The sequence below is a fragment of the Aulonocara stuartgranti genome (genome assembly GCF_965226115.1).
Source record: "Aulonocara stuartgranti genome assembly, chromosome: 18".
Taxonomy (NCBI): domain Eukaryota; kingdom Metazoa; phylum Chordata; class Actinopteri; order Cichliformes; family Cichlidae; genus Aulonocara; species Aulonocara stuartgranti.
This window is the reverse complement of record NC_138954.1, coordinates 8889792-8912152: the sequence shown is the minus strand read 5'-3', so window position 1 is coordinate 8912152 and position 22361 is coordinate 8889792. Positions and strand designations below refer to the sequence as shown.

The window sequence follows — 22361 nt, the reverse complement described above, 5'->3', positions numbered from 1 at the left end:
TCTCCCACTCCTTTTACATTTATTTATATATTTTTAAAGGTACACTTTGCAATGAGCTTCTGCAAAGTTTAACTAAAGCTGTGACCACCAGGGGGCAGTATTTTTTGCTAACTTGTGTATTGTTTACAGATATGTGAAACTGTGATACTTCTTTTTTAAGCTACACTAATTTCCTCAACAGACTTGGTCTTTTGCTATGCTAAAAAACAAGCACTAATAACCTGCCTGACTGCTAAAGATACACTGAATACACAAACCTTTACAGAGTATTAGATAAAAGTACAGTGCAGCCCTTGTTCAACTTGAGCTAAAATATCTTCTCTCTGTAGATATTTAGGACATAAAGCCATTGTTTCTTCATATAATATTGACAAATTCATTTAAACTTGTTAAGTTTTAAACTGTTTTAAACTCGCAATATTTAAAAAGGCCACCTTTAGGAGACTTGATCGCCCATCACAAACAGAAGGCTTAAAGAGCCGGTTTACAGGAACTACTTACATTAACGCTGACTTTATTATTCAAAACTCTAATTGTATTTGATATAAACAGCCACCATTTTAACAGTATATTAATAACAGAAAACAAGGAAAAGCATAAAAGAACACTTTAAGGTTAATTCATGTGGTAATGTTGACCCACAAGGTGCGATATTAGGCATTTTTACAGGATCAAGTCAACAGTAAAATCTGTCATAAAAAGAAAACCTATAAAATCAAAGTAAGACTCGTAAAAAGAGGTCAAAGCAATGATGAGGCGATCATTACAGAAAGGAAAGTCAATTAAAGTGAGTTTTAAGACGTACTTAAAAGATTAAAGAGTCTAGAGATAATGAACATTTTATCACCAAAGCAGCTCGGAGATGAGAAACTGAAGTTCTCGTCTCTTCATCTTTTGATAGGAACAACTGGACACAACGTTTCACTCAGCAGCGAAGATAACTGCACATACGCCACGCGTGGGTGGGCTTTCAACACAAAAATATGTTTGAAAATGGTATCAGTATGCGCCGTATCAGCCACCTCGCTTTATGCTTCTGCCTGAATACAAATGCAGGTATTTTAACTGTATTATAGGCAGTAAAAATCTCCATCCTTCTGATAATATGACAGTTTTATTATGTGGTTTATTCCTTAAAATAGCCCTGTTTGTCCAAGTATAAGGAAATTTGCAGCCCAATTAAAAGTTTTAAGGGTTCAAAATTGGCCTTGATGCAGTGACTATGTTACGAGTGAGTACATTAAACTCCACTAAAACAAAAGCCAACTCTTCTAAGTTCAGGCTATGTAACTATTATGAAAACAAGACATCTGAGACAATAACTATTAATAAAAAACACTAACAGTTATTACTTTTGCTCTGCAGTCCTTTTCCCAGTACAAGTGCCAGAAATAGGTGTGCATTTGCACCTCTATTAAAAATCAAAGACACTCAGCTGTGGCTTGAATTAAGATGAGAAACAAAGAGAAACCGGTGTAAATAACCACAGTAAAACTAACGAACAAAAGTCTAATTAGAAAAGATATACAAAAGGGTTTTTCTGAAGGTTTAACAAAAAGGTATAATGTTTAAACAGTCGAGGTTTTACAGCAGCAGCCGCCAATGCAGAAATTTTAACTGACTGCACCGTGATCACGTTATGCAAAGTCTGAATCTTCATTCTTTGAATAAGATGGGACTTTTTGGGCCAAGCAATTACTATGTAAGGTAAACCTGAGGTTTTAAACTGATCTATCCTCACAGAAGTAGCACGAGCATGTTCAAAGCTTAAAGAAAACAAAGAGGTGCAGGATTTTCATACATATACATCAAAGCTGACACCAGGATCATGATTTTTAACTCTTTTGTTTCCAGGTTTTAGGCTTTAGTTAAATAAGGTAACACCTACTCTTTGCCTGAACTATATACAGACCAGGCATGCTTACATGTGGAGTCAAACTATAATTTGTGTCTAGATTAATTCAATTGATCTGAGAGATTTAAAACACCCCAGTGTCAAAGCTAAATTAACAGTGATTCCAGGCAGCAGACTCTAGATAAGTCTTAACTCACTTTTTCACAGGCTCCTCTGCAGCTTTCTTCTGAATGTCCTTGCTCTTGGGCTGAAAGAAGGATCTGTAAAAAGACCACACAAGCATTCACTGGCTTGATACATGTTTATACCAACACGTGTCTGTATTTAGTGCATTAAAGTGTAATAAAAATCGGTAATAAGACCGCACTTTTACAATAATACAGAAAAAGGTTTGCCTGTTAATTAGAAACTTGCTGAATCACAGATTACCATCTTTGCTATCTAGTGTTAGAGCAATGTGGCTCCACTGATCACAGCCTCTATAAGGCAGGAAAATAACCTGCCTTTAAAGATCATTTATACTTATATAGCTATGATATCGTCTGTGTCTGTGCTGGAGATAAAACTACCCTATTTTCCAAACAAGTGACGCAGATAAAAACATGCTAAAGCTAGCTTACAGGTAGTCCGATTAACACCGAAACGGACATGTTTTTGTTTTTTTGTTTTTAGTGTAACCCCCTGTAAGTCACACATAACCCCCCGCCCGCCCGCCTGATCACCACTCATTACACAGCTAACTCTTCTAGTGCACAGACACAAGCATCGTCAAGCTAGCGCTAATTTCCACCAAGCTAACTGCAAACTTTGGCTTGCACTTACGCGATGCTCCGCTGCATGTTGTTTTTAAACTCTTCCTTCACCTGATACCCGGTTAAAACAAACGTTTAAATCGCAGCAAAACTCCAACATTCACACACACGAAAACACCAACTCCCGCGCTGCAGAGGGGCAAAATAATAACTTGGAATATTCGGCGCCAAAAGTTGTATCTCAGCCAAAGATTGTCAGAGGAGAAGATGACTCGCTACGGGAGCCCAAAGCGAGCGGTTTCCGCTCGGTACGCATGCGCACTCACGTACTTGGTTTACCCAAAGAAAAATATATTTTTACTGTCGCTACACAACATGTATTGAATAAAACTACTCTGTTGCTACTAATAAGATGTGACTGTGCTTAGTCAAAGCTTGTACGCTACTGTTAAGATAGTATACAACTCACTATGGAATGGACAAGATGAGTAAAATATAACAAAGCTAATGGTTTGCTATGTTCATGCAGGTATATAAAAAATAGTACTTTAAATTTTTTGTCAGACTTCTCTTGCAATGGCTGCATGTTTCCCAATGCAATCTGTATTAAATGGTACCTGAATTTAATTCCTGGTGTTTTTCAGTCTTCCCAGCAAGTACACATCAGAGGCCATGACTCATAATGAGGAGGAGAACATTTTGAAAAGCTAAAACACTTTTAAAGTCTGCAATTTACACTGCCAAAATGGTGCCAAGCAAGCTAAAAAGGCATGAGGGAACCAGGGTCAGTCTGATAAGGAGGTGAATGCCAGTTATATAAACTGGTAGAGCAACGCAGAGTAAAGGGGGCTTGATCTGACAGCAGAACCAGCAGAGATAGAGGCTATTTTTTTAGTGACATGAATATGAGCCTTGACATTTTGCCTCGACCTTTGGTGGATCTTGGGTAAAAAAGGTTTGAAAACCTACAGTCATTCCAAACCAGGGGTGTCGACCCCTCTTTAAAGATAGTATGAGCCCTCTGTATGGGGATCTGCACAGCCTTTTTAATCTCATTTCTGCAGATATTCAGAAAATATTTCTCAACTTATTACAATCCGTAATATTCAAAAGTAAAGCTTGGCTTTTATTGAAGGGCCAGAGTGTCCTGATGGTTAATGTGTCACCAAATTAACCACAAAGTTACAAGTGGACTACCACAAGTAAAAGAAATACACATAAAACTGTGAGAAAGTGGTGGAAAGTGAATGTCAAACAGCTTTCCCCAATTTTTGTCAGTCATTTTCTTTGTCATTTTTGAGTTTTACATGAAGAGTAGCTCAAAAAGTGATGTGATATTTGAGATATATAAAAAATGAGTTCATTCACACTGGACAAGCCCATCGAGTGTGTCGTAATCTCCAACTACAAGACCCCCAAGCAAAGACAGTACTCAGAGAATGTGCCATTTGTCAAATGCTTTCCACTGAAAGCCAAATAATAGACAAAACAGCATCTTAAAATTACAGTTAAGAAGAGTTTTAAAGGTTACAGGGCTAAAAGAGAACAAAAATGGCCCGAGTGTGTCTAAGCTTCTTTTTATTGTCATTGCAAGCTTTAGAAAGGGAACATCTCATCCAGCAGTTTTATGCCAAGCAGGCCAGATCAGTAATAGCACCATACCCATCCTTTAACATAAAGAAGTACAAGTGAATGCTCCAAGAAAAAAAATAACACATATAATAAACAAATGAATATATCTTGAAAAACAACACCTTAACTTAAATGCAACAAAATATAAGCAAAAAGTGACAAAATGCTTCAAATGTAGATTCCTCTGAAGGCTCCATAATGTTGCTTTAGAGCAATATTAACAACACCCCTTAAAAAATCTACAACTTAATATCAGGAAAAATAAATAGTAGCTCAAATATAACGCGTACTATCTTTACTGATCAGAGTGGCACCTCTGCTGTTTTACATCTCTCCGCTTAGGCGCTCTCCCGGGAAAATGGGGTGTAGTGAAAGGTTCATGAGTTGTCAAGGACGCTACTGCCCCCTGTTGTGTCGGGGTGGTAACTGCAACAACACCGGCTCCTGGAAATGACACTGCAAAGACTACACGAAAGCCACCGTTTCAAGAGGATTTTCCCTGGGCCTGTTTGAATGCATCATTTATGGAGCTCGTATTATTTTCATGAAGCCTGGAGCAGGGGGCTGGTGAAATGCTAGACAAACAGCTAAATAATGCAAGCTGAGTGCACTGCTTTATTTACCCAAACACAAGTGTCATGTAGTTAATTGTTTACAAGTGCATTCCCCCTACTGTGGCGTGAAGTGCTGACAGAAGAAAAGCAGGATTCATAAATATTTCTATGCAAAATAAAAAATAAAAAAATGAAGAAGAAGAAGACAACATGGTCCAACTAAATAAATAGCCCACAAAGTCTGTGCATTTTAAACCACAGGTAGTGAATAATAAACTATTGTACAACAAGCTCAAACAACACACAAAAAAGCTTGTGTTTGAGAGATTTGAGGAGGGAAAGCAGTCCATCTGTTGCAGCTTGTTTTCTCTTTGTCACTCTAACCGTCTCCCTGCTGCCTTCTCCTCATCTCGAAGTTGGGTCTGCTTCGCTCCCTCATACAGGCTCCGACTGACGTAATGGTTCACATCCCACCCTGCGGGGCTCTTGTGCAGCCAGCGAGCGTTCAGGCTCAATTCCCCCAGCTCCCTCAGGTTGACTCCTGGCCGTGCAGGGGTGGAGATGACGGGGAAAGGGCCGTGGAGAGCCCGAGGCACGGGGAGCGGTTCAGGAAGGCAGCACGGGAGCAGGAAGGGGTGAGGCAGAGGCTGAGTCGCTGTCAGGAATCAGAGTGAGAGTCAAATCAATCAGAAAAGTAACCCCTGAGACACATGCAGAGCTCAAACACATAGTGATTTATTAATACCACTACTCTGATGCATTGAACGGGCTTTAAAGCCATTCAGGGGGAACCTAAAACTGGTTCTAAGTATTTAAACTAACTGTTTAAAGTGAATATTTTAAGTCTATAATAGATCAAACACAAAGAAGAACAGCAATCTTGAGTCTAAATCTTCATTAAAAATGTCAAATTATGAGCTATTTACTGATATTACAGTAAAACCGTAAGTTTCTGGATTTTTTTTTATTTTTATTTTTTTTTGGGGGGGGGGGGGATGACGACATGTAAATGAACATTAAATTAACATCTTTCCCACATAAATTCAATCTTCTAGGAAACGTGCAGTATTAAAACTTCCAAGGTGCAAAGTACAGAGCATTTTTTAGCATTTACTTTCTTTCATGCGTGTTCAAGCTGAATGAATTTATTCACTCTGGAGGAAAAGTCTTCAAGGTCAGGATCGAACTCCTTCCTTGCATTATTTTCCATCACGTCACCCTGTTTCACCTTGAAATACATTAAATTACAGAAGAGGCAAGCCATCAAAATGACGTCTCATTGGAAATTGAACTAAATGCAGCTGAAGGAGTTTAAAAATCTGCAGTTTACAGCAACTGAATAGTGAGTTGTGTAATGTGAAAGTGAGTGAATATGAGGACAGTGGAAAGGCAAGGTAATGTCAGTCCAGCTAAAACTACAATTACAGCTTTCTTGATTACAATCAAGTGGAGAATTCTCAGTAAAGTCCATGAAACCTACGGTAGTGTGTCTGGGTCTCGAAAGCCTTTATTAGACTTCATTGAATCACATACAATTTTACCATTAAACACACCATCCTTCTCCTGCACTAGAGGAAAGAATAATTACAAAATAGTTATGAATATATAAGAACAAGAACATCAAATGTGTATTAATCCAGAGGTAGAAGTAGTCCCGAGTCAACTGAATTACATTATGTGGACAAAAGTACTGGCCTTCCTGCACATGATATGCTACGAAGCTCCCAGTGCACAGCTTTTGTACTGATGTTAATAAGAGAAGTGCTACAGTTATTGGGACAGCAGAGAGTTGATGAATTTTACACGTCTCATTAGTAGCTCCACAGAGCATTAGTTTGCACGTTCGCCTAGCAAATGTGTGCCTTTCAGGAGTCAAGCTACAGTGTTTTGGAGACAGGGTGATGCACGAATAAAGACTAAACAAAATGAAGCCATAAATTATTTTCTCAAAGTCAGTGAAGGAGAAAAAGAAACGAGCTCACACGATAACATTTATTTGTTTCTTTGCAAAAGGGTGTTTTAAAAAGGTCAAGATGACTGTTAAGGAAGGCGTGAAGGTTAGGGGCTCCAAAAAGTACCACTTTTTATTTTCGGCTCATACAGGTTAAAAAAGTTCAGTGTCATCCACAGTGTTATATCATCAAAGAGGTCCAAGAAGACCTTCAAGGGGGTTGTGGTTTACATTTCAAGGAGCAGATATGTTTGGGAATCATCTGCACAGCTGTGAAATTAAGTTCCATATTTTTTGAAAATTGATCCTAGCAGCAGCATAGAGAGTGAAATAAGTAGTGGACTGGGAATGGACCCTTGGGGGATCCCACCTGTGAGGGAAGGTGATGATAGATAAATAAAAAAAACACCCAGCCTGCCTGTTAAATATGATTTAAACCATTCAAAAACAGCCTCTTTAACGCCCACACCATGATCCAAGGTTACCACTAAGGTCTAAATAAAAGATGATTAAAGACTTTTCAAAGTATTCTCTCACAGATTGCAATTTGGGACTCTTTGAGAGCCAGATTTCTCATATTATGTGTCTGTAATCACTTGGTGCCTCCAGTGGTATATTATTAGGTTGACACATTTGCTTTGCGAGTGAAAAGTTGCTGGTTAAATTTCAGCCAGCGACACAAATTCCCTTTGGGATTGTATTAGTAAGGGCATCCGGTGTAAAAACTCTGCCATATCAACCATGCAGAGCTACCCGCTGTAATGACCCCTTGTGGCAAGGGAGCAGTGAAAGACAGCTTTTTATGTCTTCATCTGTTAGCTGGACTCTGTAGACCTCGTGCCTTACCTCTGTCCATCACTGACCCTGCTCTTCCACAGAGAGGAAGGCCACTGTCAGCAGCGAGATGAGGGAATAGAAGAGAGCCGCTCTGGACGAGCTGGAGGGATGGAGGTATATGAAGAATTAGATGGAAGGATGGTTGAAATGCAAAGAGTGCAGACAGACAGAGAGTGCACAAAACATCAAAAACACCAGGTGAAGATTAATTTATTTTTAATGTACGGAGGATCAAAGCACCTGGAGCTGAAAGGAAAAAGGGACTTCAGATGATGAAGACATTAATCAAGTTAATTGAAGTATGGTGTTCCTGATATTTTGCACACATATCTGAAAAACTTAATTAGAATATATGACATTAAGAGTTTAATTCCAAAACAGGACTTTTTTTAAATAGACTCTGCTCATGCAGCGCTTTTCTACCTCAGCAGACAAAGCGCCTCCCTACTAATCCCCACTCCTACAAAATGTATCAAATAATTAAACAAGGTCTGGTGCTTTTTTTAAAGGCTAGCAGGTAACCTAAGCCCTTGCGCTGCCCATGAACATGATATAACTTTAACACACTGACTCCCTTCTACTTTAGAGGACCAGTCAATTGCTTGGTTTTACATTAAATGATAAAATTTCACTAATGATTTTTATTCAAGTCAGCCAAACTCATATTAAATGATAAAGTTGAGGCAATTGTTTCTATTAGAGCTGGTTCATTTTTTATATATCAAATAAGGTAATTATTTTCTTTCAAAGTGCTGAGGAATGAAACTCTTCCTAAAGGACTCATTTTTTGGAAAACTGGCCAAATGACAGGTTCTATTCCACTCCACTGTATTTATAGTGTTATATAAAGTGTAAAATAACCCAGAAGCCAGTTTTCCACACAACAAAGTCCTTTAAGATGAAGTGAAGACGTGATGAATGACCTGATGGCTCGGTGCTGGTGGTGCTGGTGGTGCTGGCGGTGGGTATCCCGGATAGTTGACGAGGATGAGTTTACTGAAGTTGAACTTGTAGGTGAATCGTTTCCCTTTGGTCTTGTGCAGGATGCGTTTGTTGTAGTAGTATCTGGAAGTAAAATGTTTTCTCTGTCAAGACTACACTCTGAAGTGTGTGTCTAAGGTACGCTTTGCTGTTCCTGTAGGGCACTTTAGATTTCTTTGCTGCTTTCCAGGTGGCATGATTTGCATCTGTGGGCATTTTAGATTTGAAAATTTAATTTGACAACATGTGTTGGCGAGGAGCCTGAGGAGGAAGCTGCACGGAGAGAAAGGATTACTCATATTCACAGTTAAATATATATATAGTCTGTTTGTATAACTTTTTTTATTTCAGTCTTTTTTTCTTCATTACAGGGAAAATTCAAATAAACTTAAATAAATTTCAGGAAAGTCAAAATCAAATTAAATGAGAAAATATGTATATTATAACATTACTTGTCTTAAATTCATTTTAAATCTTAAGTTTTCAGAATATGTTGATGCTAATTTACCCACCTGAGGGCCCGGCTGAGCTTGTCGTAGTTCATGTGCGGTTTGCCCTTCCTCTCGCCCCACAGCCTGGCCAACATCTCAGGGTCCCTAATGACAAACTCGCCCCACTCCCCTCCCCAGCCGATGGCCCCGCCCTCGCCTCGGCCCAGTAGCTCGAGGAGGAAGTGCCAAAGCTGGATCTGTCGGGAGCCGGGCGACCACGTGGGTTTGTAGGCCCAGTCAGGAAACAGCACTGCTGGAGAAGCAATTAGGAAACAAGGAAAGTCAGCAATCTAAAATTCAGTGGTGTGTGTTTGAGTCCCCATTAAGGTTGCTCATTCATTTTTCTCAGGAAGCCACAAATCACACTTTGATTTGCTGGGTTAATATCTTGCATTATTGGTTAAAGTTAGGTGAGAAGTAAGCAAACATGAGCTGTAAACTGTATATAAATGATGGGACGAGCTGAGCATTTAATTGACCATTATGATTTTATTTTTTAGAAGTCAGATGTTTTTCTAAACTAAGACATGGACGCGATCACCGGGCATGCATACTCTTAAATCATGCTCAGGTTTCTTGCCTAATTCCTCCATATGGGACCATAATTAGAAAAAAATAAACTGACATCAGATTTTATTAAATAAAACTTTAACCAGCATTTGAGACCATAAACTCACCAGGAATGTGTTTTTATAAATCAAGTTAAAAAAAAAGGTTTTTATTTTTTGTTTCTCTACCGACTGAATACAATGAATGTATTTTTTCAACCACACACGTCGCCCCCTGTTGGCCATTACAAAGACTGCAAGTTTAATGCCAAATACACTATCATAATAACACATTACTGGTAAGTGGACTTTATCCAGTTAGATTCGGTGAGTGTGGCTGTTTCTTGTACTAAAACCTTGAAAAAGACAGAAGACGTAATTATTGGAATGATTAATTATGAATATTTGTTATTTGATTCATATCTAGAAGGTAATGTGTCTCATGTTTTGTTCAGATTGGGGATTTTTTTATTCTTTTAATCTTTGTGACAAGCTCAAAACTGCTATTAATGTAACAGAATAAAAACGCCACTGCATACGTTACATTACATGCTAATACGCTAATTTGCCATAAATCACCTCTCTGTCAGAGTTAAACAAACATATATGAAGTTTGCTGTGTGGAAGTTGTTGTTGTTTTTTGCTGAAACAAAAATTGCTGCACATCATGAAAAGAAGCTCCTAATATAACATCTTATTATCACCATATCAGATCGTGACTCCAATAGGCTTTGGTTTCTTTTTCTTTATTCCACAATGATTGTACGGATTTTTGCAAATGGGATTTTGGTCGTAGAGGAGTTTAACTGAATCTCTGTTTCATCCAGACATGTCATAAAAAAACACAGGCACGAACAATGAATATTTCTCATCATTTGTTTTGGTGGTCGTGAAGCTTTGTTGTTCTGTGAGCACAAACTAATAACTCTGCGACTATGAGAAAATAATTTCAAGCTTATTCAAGCTCAGCTCATTATTTTGGGTTCAGAAATATGCTCATCTGTTACAGAGGTTTCTTACTGCAAGCTGGTTATCTGTAAATTCTTCCACAAGGAAATAGATTGTCCTTGGATCTGTCTGAAGCTTTGCTATTTGAGACAAGACTGTAAACTTCAACAAAATTAATAAGGTGACGTGAATACATTAAAGCATAGATGGTTGTGTGTCTGTCTGTGTTAGCCCTGTGATAGACTGGCAGCCTATCCATGGTGTAAACTGCCTATCATCCTCTGGCAGCTGGGAAAGGCTCCATGACCCTGAACTTGATAGAAAGTGGAAGGATAAGATAAGATGAGATAAGATAAGATAAGATAAGATAAGATAAGATAAGATAAGATAAGATAAGATAAGATAAGAGAACCTTTATTAGTCCCACACGTGGGAAATTTGTTTTGTCACAGCAGGAGTGGACAGTGCAAAAGTTATGAGGCAAAAATTAGAATACAATAAGAATAAATACAGTACACAACTGTACAGAATAGAATAAAATAAAATACTATATACAGTAGAATAAAATAAAATAAATATACAATAAGATAAAAATAGAATACAAATACAAATACTATATACATGCATGAATTGCTGTGTCTAACTTGTTGGCTGATAAAAATGTCCCATTTACCAAATATGTTCGTAACTGATAATACGTAATATAGTTTATAAGCTGGTAAAAACTGAAGTGTTAAAAGTTAAGACCAAGTTTTTTGGGGGGGAGTTAGAAAATGGATTACTAGATGATTAAGTTGTAACATATTTTAATTTAACTGAGCAAATAAACTCTAAAATAACAGCTCTGATGTGTCACCTCTCTGGTGGGGATGGAGCTAGCGCTTGTGGCCAAGAAATGCCAGCTAGATATAGTCGGTCTTGCCTCAATGCACAGCCTGGGCTTTGGAGCCTGTAGAGGGGCTGGACTCCATACTACTCTAGAGTTGCTCCTGTTGAGAGGCAGCGAGCAGTGTTGGGTATGCTTAGTTATCAGTTCAGTATCTTGAGGATTGTTGGACTTCTTCGATTAACCTCAGCTTGTCTATAATAAGCATCATGGCTGAGGTTAAGAGTGTTCTTTGCAGGTGGCATGAGGACTGTAGGCCAATCATAATTTTAGATCTGTGGTTTCAGGTTTTGAACACTTGGGTGAAGAACAGCAGAGTTGTGAACTGAACTCCAGCTTGCAGTGAGTTGAATCAAATAGTGGGGGAGAATGCTGAACAGGCTTACTGAACCTATACATATAGGTTCAGGTACACCAGAAGGTTAATAGATGTTCAGTAGCAATCTGAGGGACTCTGAGGACATAAAGTCCAAATGGATCATGTTCTGCACCTCCATTGTTGAGGTGGCTGTATGGAGTTGTGGCCTCAAAGTGCTTGGCTAGGAAGTAATCCCAGAACCAGATGTTGGACATTGGAGATGAAGAGAGAGCCGTCAAGCTGAAGAAGAAGTCCTACTGAGCATGATTAGCCTTTGGGACTCAGGAGGCAGTTGACAGGTACTGACCAACCAGTGCAGCTCTGGCAGTAGCCAAAAACTTGCATGTGGGAAGATTTTGGTGAAACCATGGAGAAAGACTTTCAGTCTTGATGCAATTCTGGGAAACTGTCAGGTGACTCAGGAGGAGGAAACAGTTTCCTGTTTACACTGTATACAGCAGGAGGTAGCCAGGCAGAGGAAAGAATATTTTGAGGATCTCCTCAATACTATTGAAAAGCTTTCTGTAGTGGAAGCAGAGTCTGGTAATGAGGGAGAGGATTTGCCCATCACTGGAGATGAGGTCACAGACCATCTCTCTGTCCTCTTGTGAGTAGGCTAGTATCTTCTTCACTTTATTTACTTCTAGTCAACTAGTCAGACTCCCTCTTGGCTCCACTGTCTTGTTCTTAATCTTCCTTGAAAAGAATGTTTACTGGTATCAAAATCAGCTTCTCTGCTTAACTAGAATAATGTCCTAAAAGATCCCCGAGTAAGTAAACTGATGGTGGAAATAAAACTGACAGATGTTCACGCTGGTATGCTCATGGACATTATAGCTTCAGTTTTAACTTAAGTACAGACTAAATATTAATATCGAAGGTCAAAATGGAGCAGCTTGTATCAGTTGCTGATTGGTCAAGGTGGCATCAAGACTGCACGACTTGCTGGCGCTGACATGATGACATATCATTCCTTTGTTTCTCGCAGTTTTATCTATTTTTATCACGCATCCGAATAAGATCTGCACCGAATGAATACATAATAACTCTTACATAAATATGAACGCTATCCCACACAAATGTCTACCCACACATATGTAAATAACTGAGATGAACGCACACCGACACACACGGTCTTACTTCTGCTCCAATAAGGTGAGGAAAGGTGACCGACTGAGGAGCTGCAGCTGCACTGCATCTGTTACAAAATACAAACAGATAAAACTCGTCAGTGTCTTCACTGGACTGATGGGTGAGAAACGAGAAGAAAATATCTTATAAAAAATATTAATTACCTCTCATCTGGTGTGAAATTAGCCATCACAACAAAGCACAAATGCAGCTGATTGCAGCAACTTATTCTTTCACCATCACCCACAAATTAAATCAATGGCAAAGCCAATCTCCCAATTGTATATTAGATCAATATAAGTAAATGAATATAATGTGTATGTATGCCCTGACAGTTTATAATGTGCCTGGAATTGCATTTGACTCAATAGCTGGTTTTACAGTGGCTTAAATGTGTGAAAGCACCATTTTTACCTGCAGACATTGTTTAATACTCTATATTTTTCTATAATTTCATCCTATAAACACACACACACATCACTCGCCCACAGACACAATGACCTTCCCAGGCGATTCACAGCAGCAGAGACACCCACCATCTTCCCTGCAAGGCTGAAAACTCATCTCTTCAAGAAGTACTTCACATAACCCTCTTCCCCCAACTGAATGATGCCTCCTCTGCTATAAGCCCTCTTCCATCGGCTGTAATATCCTCTTATCTTGGAGCAACAAAAAAAAAAAAAAAAAAAACGATGTCTGCCTTCAGCTCTTATTTTATTTCCTTCTCCCATGCAGCACTGCTCTCACACATGATCACTGCAGGGTCACAGGGACATTATCAGGAAACCGCAGGAGACGAGCCAAAGTCGTTTCACTTGTTAAGGCCGATGATTAGACAAAAACAAGCTCCAAGTTGTTCCGCTTCAAGATTGAAAAACAAACTAAAACATGGGATCAAAAGAGGACTGCAGATGAATTAGAGTTAATTTAGTTTAGCTTGCTGTGCAATTTTATGCAGACTTTGGCTCTCATATTTAAATTTCCCCCCTTTTTATTGGTTGTTTTGGTGGTTAATTACAATTTTTTACTCCATAAGAGCACCAAGTGCCTAAAAATGCAACTCTAACTCCACCATAAATCTAATGGTAACTAGTTGAAATCATTATTTCAGAGAAGCACAACATTTTCACAGGGGTTTTTTTTAAGTAGGTGAATTTAAGGTCAAAATTTAACTAATCATTAAAAAATAATTTTGTTTACAAAGAGCAGCCTAATTCAGAAGCTCCCGTGCAAGTGTAATCATAATGCAATTGGTCCTGTTACCTTGATTGGAGCCAAAGTGGAAAACTCTTCGTTAAGATGAGTAACAATGATCAGTTTGTCTGCCGGCCCACTTCCAATCTGGGAGGACTGAAGGATGGATGGACCGAATCTTAAACCCTCTATCTCATCTCACCCCCTAACCGCACACAGACACACACTCCCACCTCCCCCTTCCCTCCTACAACATTACTCCCTCCTTCCCCCAGCCCCAGAATTAGGAAGACTGGGGCATGACAAAAAGATGTTGATTACACTGATGGTGAATGAAGAAAACCCTCCCAAAACATGAAACCATCACTCATTAATGAGTTAGAAATGCAACTTTGATTAGCTGCTGATAGATCATCATCGAACAGTTATTTTTTAACTATATTAACATGTTAATTTGTGTAAAAACAAATAGGGGCAAATGATTGTTATAATTTGCCAGAGCCGTTAAGTGCACCTTTAAATTCCACAAAAAGAAATCATTCAAATTTCCAAGAGAAGTCATATATGGACCACAATGTGTTATTTAGCTAAACTTTATACATACATACATATATATATATATATATATATATATATATATATATATATATATATATATATATATATATAGTTGAGGTCAACAGCTTCTCACAGTGCTTAGATGATTATATGTGAGAGTGGGTCGGAACTAAAAAGCACGAGAAAATAAGGTGTTAGGAAATAGGTGAAGGTACTTTTCTTCTGTGTCATGACTGGAGCATATTAAAGTGAGCTGAGGAGAGAGATATGATTGAGCAGACTGAAGGTGACAGAAGGTTTTTTTTTCCTCGCTGAATCAAATAGGTGATGAACTCAATACCGGAGCCACACTTTAGTCAGCGAGAGCCGCTTTTCACTTGACAGGAGTGACTTTGGCCAAGGTCAACAGGCTGTTCAATACTCTGCCGCACAGGCACAGGAGGCCGGTGTAGAGGTGGAGGTAGCGGTGACACATTTTGCTCAAGCTAATGTCCTGCTATTGGTCCCACAGGCCTCGAGCACTTATCGCACTTCTGTGAAGGTGAGGGGGCATTCCTACAGCATGCAACACTAGACAAATAAATAAAACGACTTAAAATGGTTTAGAAGATGTATTACCGTAAATTCTAAATACTTTGATGATTCTAATCAGTTTTTTTACTTCAATTTTTTTAATAACAATACATCCATTTCAAATAACTTTTATAATTGGAAGAATTCAAATAATTTTACAGAACAAAACTTTTTTTTTTTTTTTTTACCAAGCAAGTGAAACACTGTGCTTGAAAGTCGCAAAACCTTTAAAGCAAAGATGTAAGGTACAGATGATAAGTCATTTTGACTTATTTTTAATATTAATTCCATTTTTGTTCCCTTTCTTTTAACTTCAAAAAGGAAAATTACATGCTTTTTATAACTGAAACCTTCCTTTTAGTTTCTTCCGTGCTTGTGTTTACGCATCATTAAGGAGAACATTTTGACAGATCGGTAAATCTTGAAATATCAGTTCTGTTTTCGCGTGTGTTTGTTAAATATGAAGTTATAGCTATGAAGCTATAACTGGAAACAGTTGAAAGCAGTGTAGATCTGCTCATAGGTAAGCCTAAGGGTAAACCCGCAAATCTGTACAAAAAAAAAATGACAAGTTTTATGTTGACAGGACACGTATGTACAGAATTACATTTTAACCAGACGCTATTATCAGCTTGTTGCCTAGCAACTTCGCAGTAACAAGTGTATAGAACTAGGATAGCTTTTTTTATGCTAATACACAATTTATGCTAGTGAACGGCAGTAGCTAAGTATAGAAGATTTCTACTTGTTTCTTAATCAGGTAATTATGCTAATGGAGTATTGGAAAGATTGTATATTGATATCAGCTTCTTTTCAAGACAATCACACACACAGACAGCATCCAAATCTATATTTTGCCAAGTCTGTGAGAACTGGGTTACGACTTAATCCTACATTACTTAACCCGAACAAAATGTTGTGCTGCTGCATTTGTTGGTGGATTAGCTGTGATTTAGTGTTCCCTATACAGCAGGAGAAAAGACATAAAGAGAAGCTCCCAGCAACAATCTGCTTAGGCTTGTGATGCACATACATCCCTATACAGTCCCCCATCCCTTGCACAAAACACAAACACACACACACACACAGTCCCACCCGCATACACTTATCGTCCCTCAGATGTGATAGCTGACACCGGAGGCTTTTAATTCCAGTGTAAATACAAATACTCTCCCAGACAGCTATCAATTATGCATAGCACTAATTGAGTTGAATGTTGTGCTTTTAGCAGCCTGAGGACCCCGGGTCACATGCAGAGCTTGAAACCAAACACACATAGATAATTGCACATATACGAGAACCCATTCAGTTCCTTTTCCTTCAATTCAACCTTAAAAAACAGAAGTGAGATGACATTTTTTTAGCCTATTACAACAGACTACATACTAGTTTACTACTTTAAGCTGGCTTTGGAAATGTTTTGGCCATTATATTTTACTATGAGCAATAGCCGGTGCAAACATTGCACTTAAGCTACATTACGATATAAAAATGTCTGTATTTGGAGGGAGAAACAATGAGGATTTGACATTCAGTGTCCTTCACAGTGCTGCAAATCTAAAATGAAATCTAAATATGTGGAAAATGATCAGATAGACTCCTGAACACTGATATTAGCCATAAGTCTCATGTTATAAAATACACAAAACTAAAGTTTGGTGAGCTGATGAGTGAGGTCACTCTGACAGAGCAGAGTGAGTAACTTCTCAAATGCTTTAAAAGATTATGGTATGGTTCCATACAGGAAAAAAATCTACAGTGACTTTAATCACAACATGTGATCTTTTAACCTTTAACCTTAACCAAAGTACTTTTGTTACAAAAGCAAAAGCACATGATCCAATCTCATGTTTGCACACTCTCCATCAACCCCAACCACCTCTTCCTGGCTTTAAATTTATTAAAATATATTTCCTAATCAAGCCAGGCTTTTCTTTTTACATTTCTTTGAAGGTAATAATAGAGTTGCACATAAACTTATTTCTAGGACATCTGGTTTGATCTCACATGAGATGTAAAACAGGCCCCAAGGGGTTTGACAAAAGTAAAGACTGGTTCATCCATGGTGCAAAAAGAACAGCCCCAAAAAAGACTTTAATGGAAAATGACTCATTATTTTTTGTTTTTATTTCATCTAATATTAAATTCTTTTTTAATTTTCCTAAAGGACAAGTTTTTTGCTTGAATGATGCGAGCAGAGCTTTTTGATTTAATATTTGTCTAAGCATGTTTTACTCGGTTTGAATAAAAGGTTTTGATTTCCTCCATATTTAAAGTACATTAATCCAACTTTGGATAGTTAAGAGCGAAACAACCTTTGTGCAACAGATACATTTAAAGTAGCTAAAGGCTCGCTTTTAATTAGATCTAAGCTGTTGTCAAAGTCTGTCTTTTTATGAATCCAGAAATTGCTTTTAAGGTCTTAAAAAAGTAATTTCACTTTCTTCCTGTGAGATGAAAAGCTCAACACTTCTTTCATGTTGGTGCAATAGATATGCAGCTAATGTTAAAAAATACTCCTACCATCACCTCTAAGGCTCACTAATTAACACACACACACACACACACACACACACACACACACACACACACACACTGATACACACACTCACACTGATACACACACGCACAGAAAGGAATATAAAAATTACATTTTGGTGATGTGATGTTTCCTAGCGACCAACAGTCACTTTGAGTTTCGGAATCTTGTTAGTGGGGTTGCCGGGCAACAAGGCCAAATAAAATTCTAAGGAATTAAAATACAGCACTCAGCCTGAAACTACATATCGTCATTTTAATATTTCTACAAGATGTAATATGTTAATGAGCTTTAGATGTGCCGGCTGGTATTATTATTATTATTATTATTAAAGTGCAGCACAGGATGAGATAATAGGGGACATGCCATTGTTCATTTTGTGCTTCATATTTCCCAGAAAAGTATAATTAGTTAAATTAAGAAAATGGAAATTACATGCAGTAAACTATGATTTGAAGGGACCAACCTGGGGACAGTTGCCGTTCCTACACTAATTTAAATTTAACAAAATGCACTGCAAGCTACATTTAGTTTCTTCTGCTTATCCAATTTGGTGGATGGGGTGTTTGGGTCACAGGTCGCCAATCTGTTGCAGGGCTAACACATAGAGTCAGTTTAGAATCACCAATTAACCTGACCCAATGGAGTGTGGGAGAAAGCTGGAGTACTGGGAGAGAACCCACACAGTCACAGGGAAAACATCCAAACTCCACACAGAAAGGCCTTGAAGCCAGGACCTTCTCGCTGTGAAGTGAAACTGCTGTAACACTGTTCTTGGTTTGAAACAAACTTTGTGATTAGTTTAAATATTGTTTGCTCAATCAAAAAAAAATTGGGTTACTAAAAAAATTATATTTCATTATCTATTACGCCTAGCTGTCTTGATTCATTATTGAGTTGCTCTTTCTGTAAAATGTAACAGCTGAAACTGACACCATGAACATGAACATCAAACTGATGCCTTCACTTTGCTGTTTTTGTGTGATCTACAACTTAAAACCCCTTCAAAAAATAATTAAAGGAACAACTGGGGCTATCATACTTAAGCAAATAACTACTGAATGGTTACATTTGATAGAAAAGTCAATATAATTATATTTGCTCTTAAATCTGAAATGTTTTTGAAACCTTGTGGGATTAAAGTCCCTTTTAAACAATCAAAGGCACTTTAAAGACAAAGTTAAAAGATCTCCGGATCTTTTAACTTTGTTAGAGAAGCTTTATGTATGATTCACAAAAAAAGACCATCCTTTTTCATCTCAAACTGGTTGAAAGGTGTATTGTGAGGGTCAAGTTTGTTTCTTTTTTTAACTCTTAAACTGCCTTATGATACCACGAGGCATGGTGTAAATAACCCCACTTTTCAAAAATACTCAACTTCAGAGCAGTCCTAACAAAGACAGCTGATAGACAGTAAAAAAAAAATCCTGCTGTTAGTAGTGGATTTAAACAGACACTTTGGAGACACACATAAACACACAAACACACAACAAAGGAAGTGGCCTCATAGTGAGTGTAAAAGCTGACAGTTTGGAAATTGAGCCTTCGGACTGATGGGACTGCAGCACCCAGAAGCAGATGACAGAAAGAGAACTGAGGCTTGCAGCACTGTCTGGGGAATATTACAGTAAAGATGCAATATAAACACAGAGCTATGTGAGGAAAACCCCCTTCTCTGCCTCGCTTACTCTCTAGTGTTTCTGTGCCAGATATTAGCCCAGTCTATCACCAAGAGGAACTGTGCAGGGGGATAAAAAACAAAACAAAACAAATATAATGAAGGACTTCTGCCAGGGTATAATAAGACTTCACATTCCCTGAGGAGCAATTTAGGTAGTGGCGCACAAAAATGGGTCCTGAGACGGGAATTTGCTTTCCACCAAGATTGTCATCCTTGTTGTTTTTTTCCCCCTGCTCTCTTCTACTTGAGCAAGCTGCATTATCTCCTCTGTGTGTGTGTGTTTGCGTGTGGACAGAGGATGAGGAGGATGAGGAGGATGAGAGAACGGGGGGTGGGGGGTGGGGGGGTTAAGTCTGGATTTGATCCCTGCTAAAAGGACTGTTTGTTTTACAGCTGACGACCCCAGAGTTTAATCTGGTGCTTAGCTGCCTGCTCAATCTCTCCTTCTCCTTCATCTCCCTGCATCCTCTCATCCTCACTGCCTCCCTCTCTCTCTCCCTCGCTTTCCCCTTCGTCTCTCTCATTCTCACTCATTCAATCGTATCATCCTCTCACAGAGAGTTACCCCCCTCTCCCTCCTCCCCACACTGAAACCTCTCCATCCATCCTCCTCCCTCCGTCCTCCATCCCTTGTCATCTCCTTATTTCGCTCCTCTTTCTTTGTAGTGCCAGGAGCGCTTGTTCGCGATTTACATTTAACTGGATCCATCAGGTTGTGTGTTAGGCGTAAAATTAAGCTAGTGTTACATCATGCGGTACAGTGTGTCCGTGCGTGTATGTGTGTGTGGGAGTATGTAGAGCTGGAGTGCAGTGAAGGTTTGAGTCCCTGAAATGTCTCAGAGTTCCTGTTTGTGTGGGCTTCTAGACGTGCGTGTGTGTGTTTGTGTGAACTGTGTGTGAGTGAGGGCAGGAGGACAATAGTGAGAGTGTATGTTAAACAGGATGATGGTATTGCAGCAGATGAGGGTCATGCTCCAAGTCTTAAGGGTCAAATCCTGTTAGAAGTAAGAGGGATCAAGGCTTTAGCGAGGCACTGCCTTTTTTCTTAACTGCTGCAATATTCACTGAGAGTGTGCAAGAGAAGCTCTGTGAGTGTGTGTGATACATCCTGTGTGTGTGTGTTTGTGTGTGTGTGTGTGTCTGTGGAATAACACATAACCTCTTAAATAAAGCAGGAGATAAGGTGGCGGAAGAAAATTGTGCAGGAAAGGTGAAAAAATCTTCAGGAAACAAAGACGGCATCACTTAGATTTCCCTTTTTTTATTCTTTCCCTGAAGCAAGCAGTCTCAAAGTGTGGCCCGCAGGCCAACACTGGCCTGCGGTAATAATTTATAAGGCCTGCGAGTGTGTCAGTCATCCTGGTGCCTCCTCTGAGGTCTAAATCGTCGTCGGTGACGGTCCAACCCCTAATCTGAACTCCGGGCAAACTCTTCTGTTTTTACTAAGTTGTTCTCCCAAGTCTTGCCGATCAGGGAACAAAAAAGAAAATAATAATTTTAACTGACAAACATCAAAAACTATTTACATTTTTCCCAAGTTATGTCCATTGTGCCTTTCTACAGGGTTACCATTTAAACCTCATAGGCTTAAACCTTTATCACCCAAGCGTCATACAGGCCGCCTGGATTTATTTGTAATCATTGCTGTAAAATTACAAAAAACGGTTTTCATCTTTCAGGAACCATTTGAAAAATCCACCCTGATGTTGATTAAACATCTCAAAACCGACCCAAAAAAGGACAACTAACACAAAACCCCCAAACCTTCGTTACACAGGAAGCACACCCGCATTTTGAAGCAGAAAGCAGAAAACTTGGCACAGTAGAGACTAACTGAGCAGTGACTACTAAATCGATCACAGGCCTGATGGGAAATAAGGGCGATCACTCATGGACCTGAAGGAGAGCTCGAGGAGAAATGAATCTCATCTTGGGTGCACTTCACACAAACAGCGAGAATGGACTTTCAGTTTGAAAGCAGAGACTTTGATAAACGTTATAAATAATAATAATAATGATAATAGTAATCCAAGCCAAGATCCAGGCGTACAGGTGCCAAATATCAGCCCTTGATACATCAGCAACAGATATTGAAGAACAAGAGGACTTTATGGATGTGACAACAAATGTAAAAATCACTGTGATCATTGTGTGCAGCTCTGGAAGCTTTCTGCTATTTTAATCTTTAATAATAAGAAAAATGAAGCATGGATTTGTAATTATTTTGTTTAATGTATATGCTGGCTCCGTTAATTGGCACTCAGTCCTTAAAGCTTTGAGATCGCATTTGTCTCTGTTTGACTGTATTTAATTTAATTTATGCATCAATATGTCTCAGCTTTAAGCCCTCGCTTGCATTGTCTCCCACATTGTTTGCGCTTACACATAACACACTTGTGTGTTATGTGTAAGCGCAAACAATGTGTGAGCGCAGGCAGTGCATTATTTCATTATGTTTGCCTTGTTGGAAGACAGAAATCAATCAGTCATCACCAGACTTCTTGTTTTCCTGGCTGTACCAATCAAATATTCCTCATGCATCATTTCACATACATCAAAACAAAACCTGAACCCTTGACCCTTGCAGTAAGGTGATCTGGTGGCTCTGTTGAAAGCGTTTTGCTGGCTTGGATGAGCTCACTTATCGCCTTAAAAGAAAGAGTCACTGCAACTGAGTGGAAAGCTGATCGTCTTTATCCTGCCAAGACATGTCTGTCACGAGGGTTTTGACACATTGGCACACCATCGATGTCATCACGGCGCATTAGGGAATCTCTCTTGGAAGAATGGAGCAGAGTTCTAGTGTCTTAAAGAAACAATTTCAAGCTGTTTGATGGTAATCAGGGCTCACCTCCTTACTAAGACGCTCTGCGCTTGTATGTTATATTGTTT

General features: G+C 38.8%; 2 protein-coding genes across 2 annotated transcripts in view; both read right to left on the bottom strand.

The window, feature by feature from the left end:
- The window catches only part of lig1 (ligase I, DNA, ATP-dependent), a 63307-nt gene extending 60431 nt beyond the window's left edge, over positions 1–2876 (bottom strand). Inside the window, exons 1-2 of the mRNA XM_082514816.1 lie at positions 2678–2876; positions 2053–2115 (exon numbers count right to left, since the gene is read on the bottom strand). Of these exons, the coding sequence (XP_082370942.1) occupies positions 2053–2115; positions 2678–2694 (80 nt within the window). The 5' untranslated portion in view covers positions 2695–2876. The remainder of the gene's footprint in view (positions 1–2052; positions 2116–2677) is intronic.
- Positions 2877–4233: 1357 nt separating this feature from the next.
- LOC309694391 (uncharacterized protein) lies at positions 4234–12991 on the bottom strand (the record flags this gene model as incomplete). Its single annotated transcript, XM_082514461.1, has 5 exons — positions 4234–5448; positions 7591–7681; positions 8505–8646; positions 9075–9306; positions 12934–12991. 5 exons carry the CDS (start codon positions 12989–12991, stop codon positions 5168–5170), a joined length of 804 nt encoding a protein of 267 aa, XP_082370587.1. The 3' UTR covers positions 4234–5167.
- Between the last annotated feature and the right edge of the window lie 9370 nt (positions 12992–22361).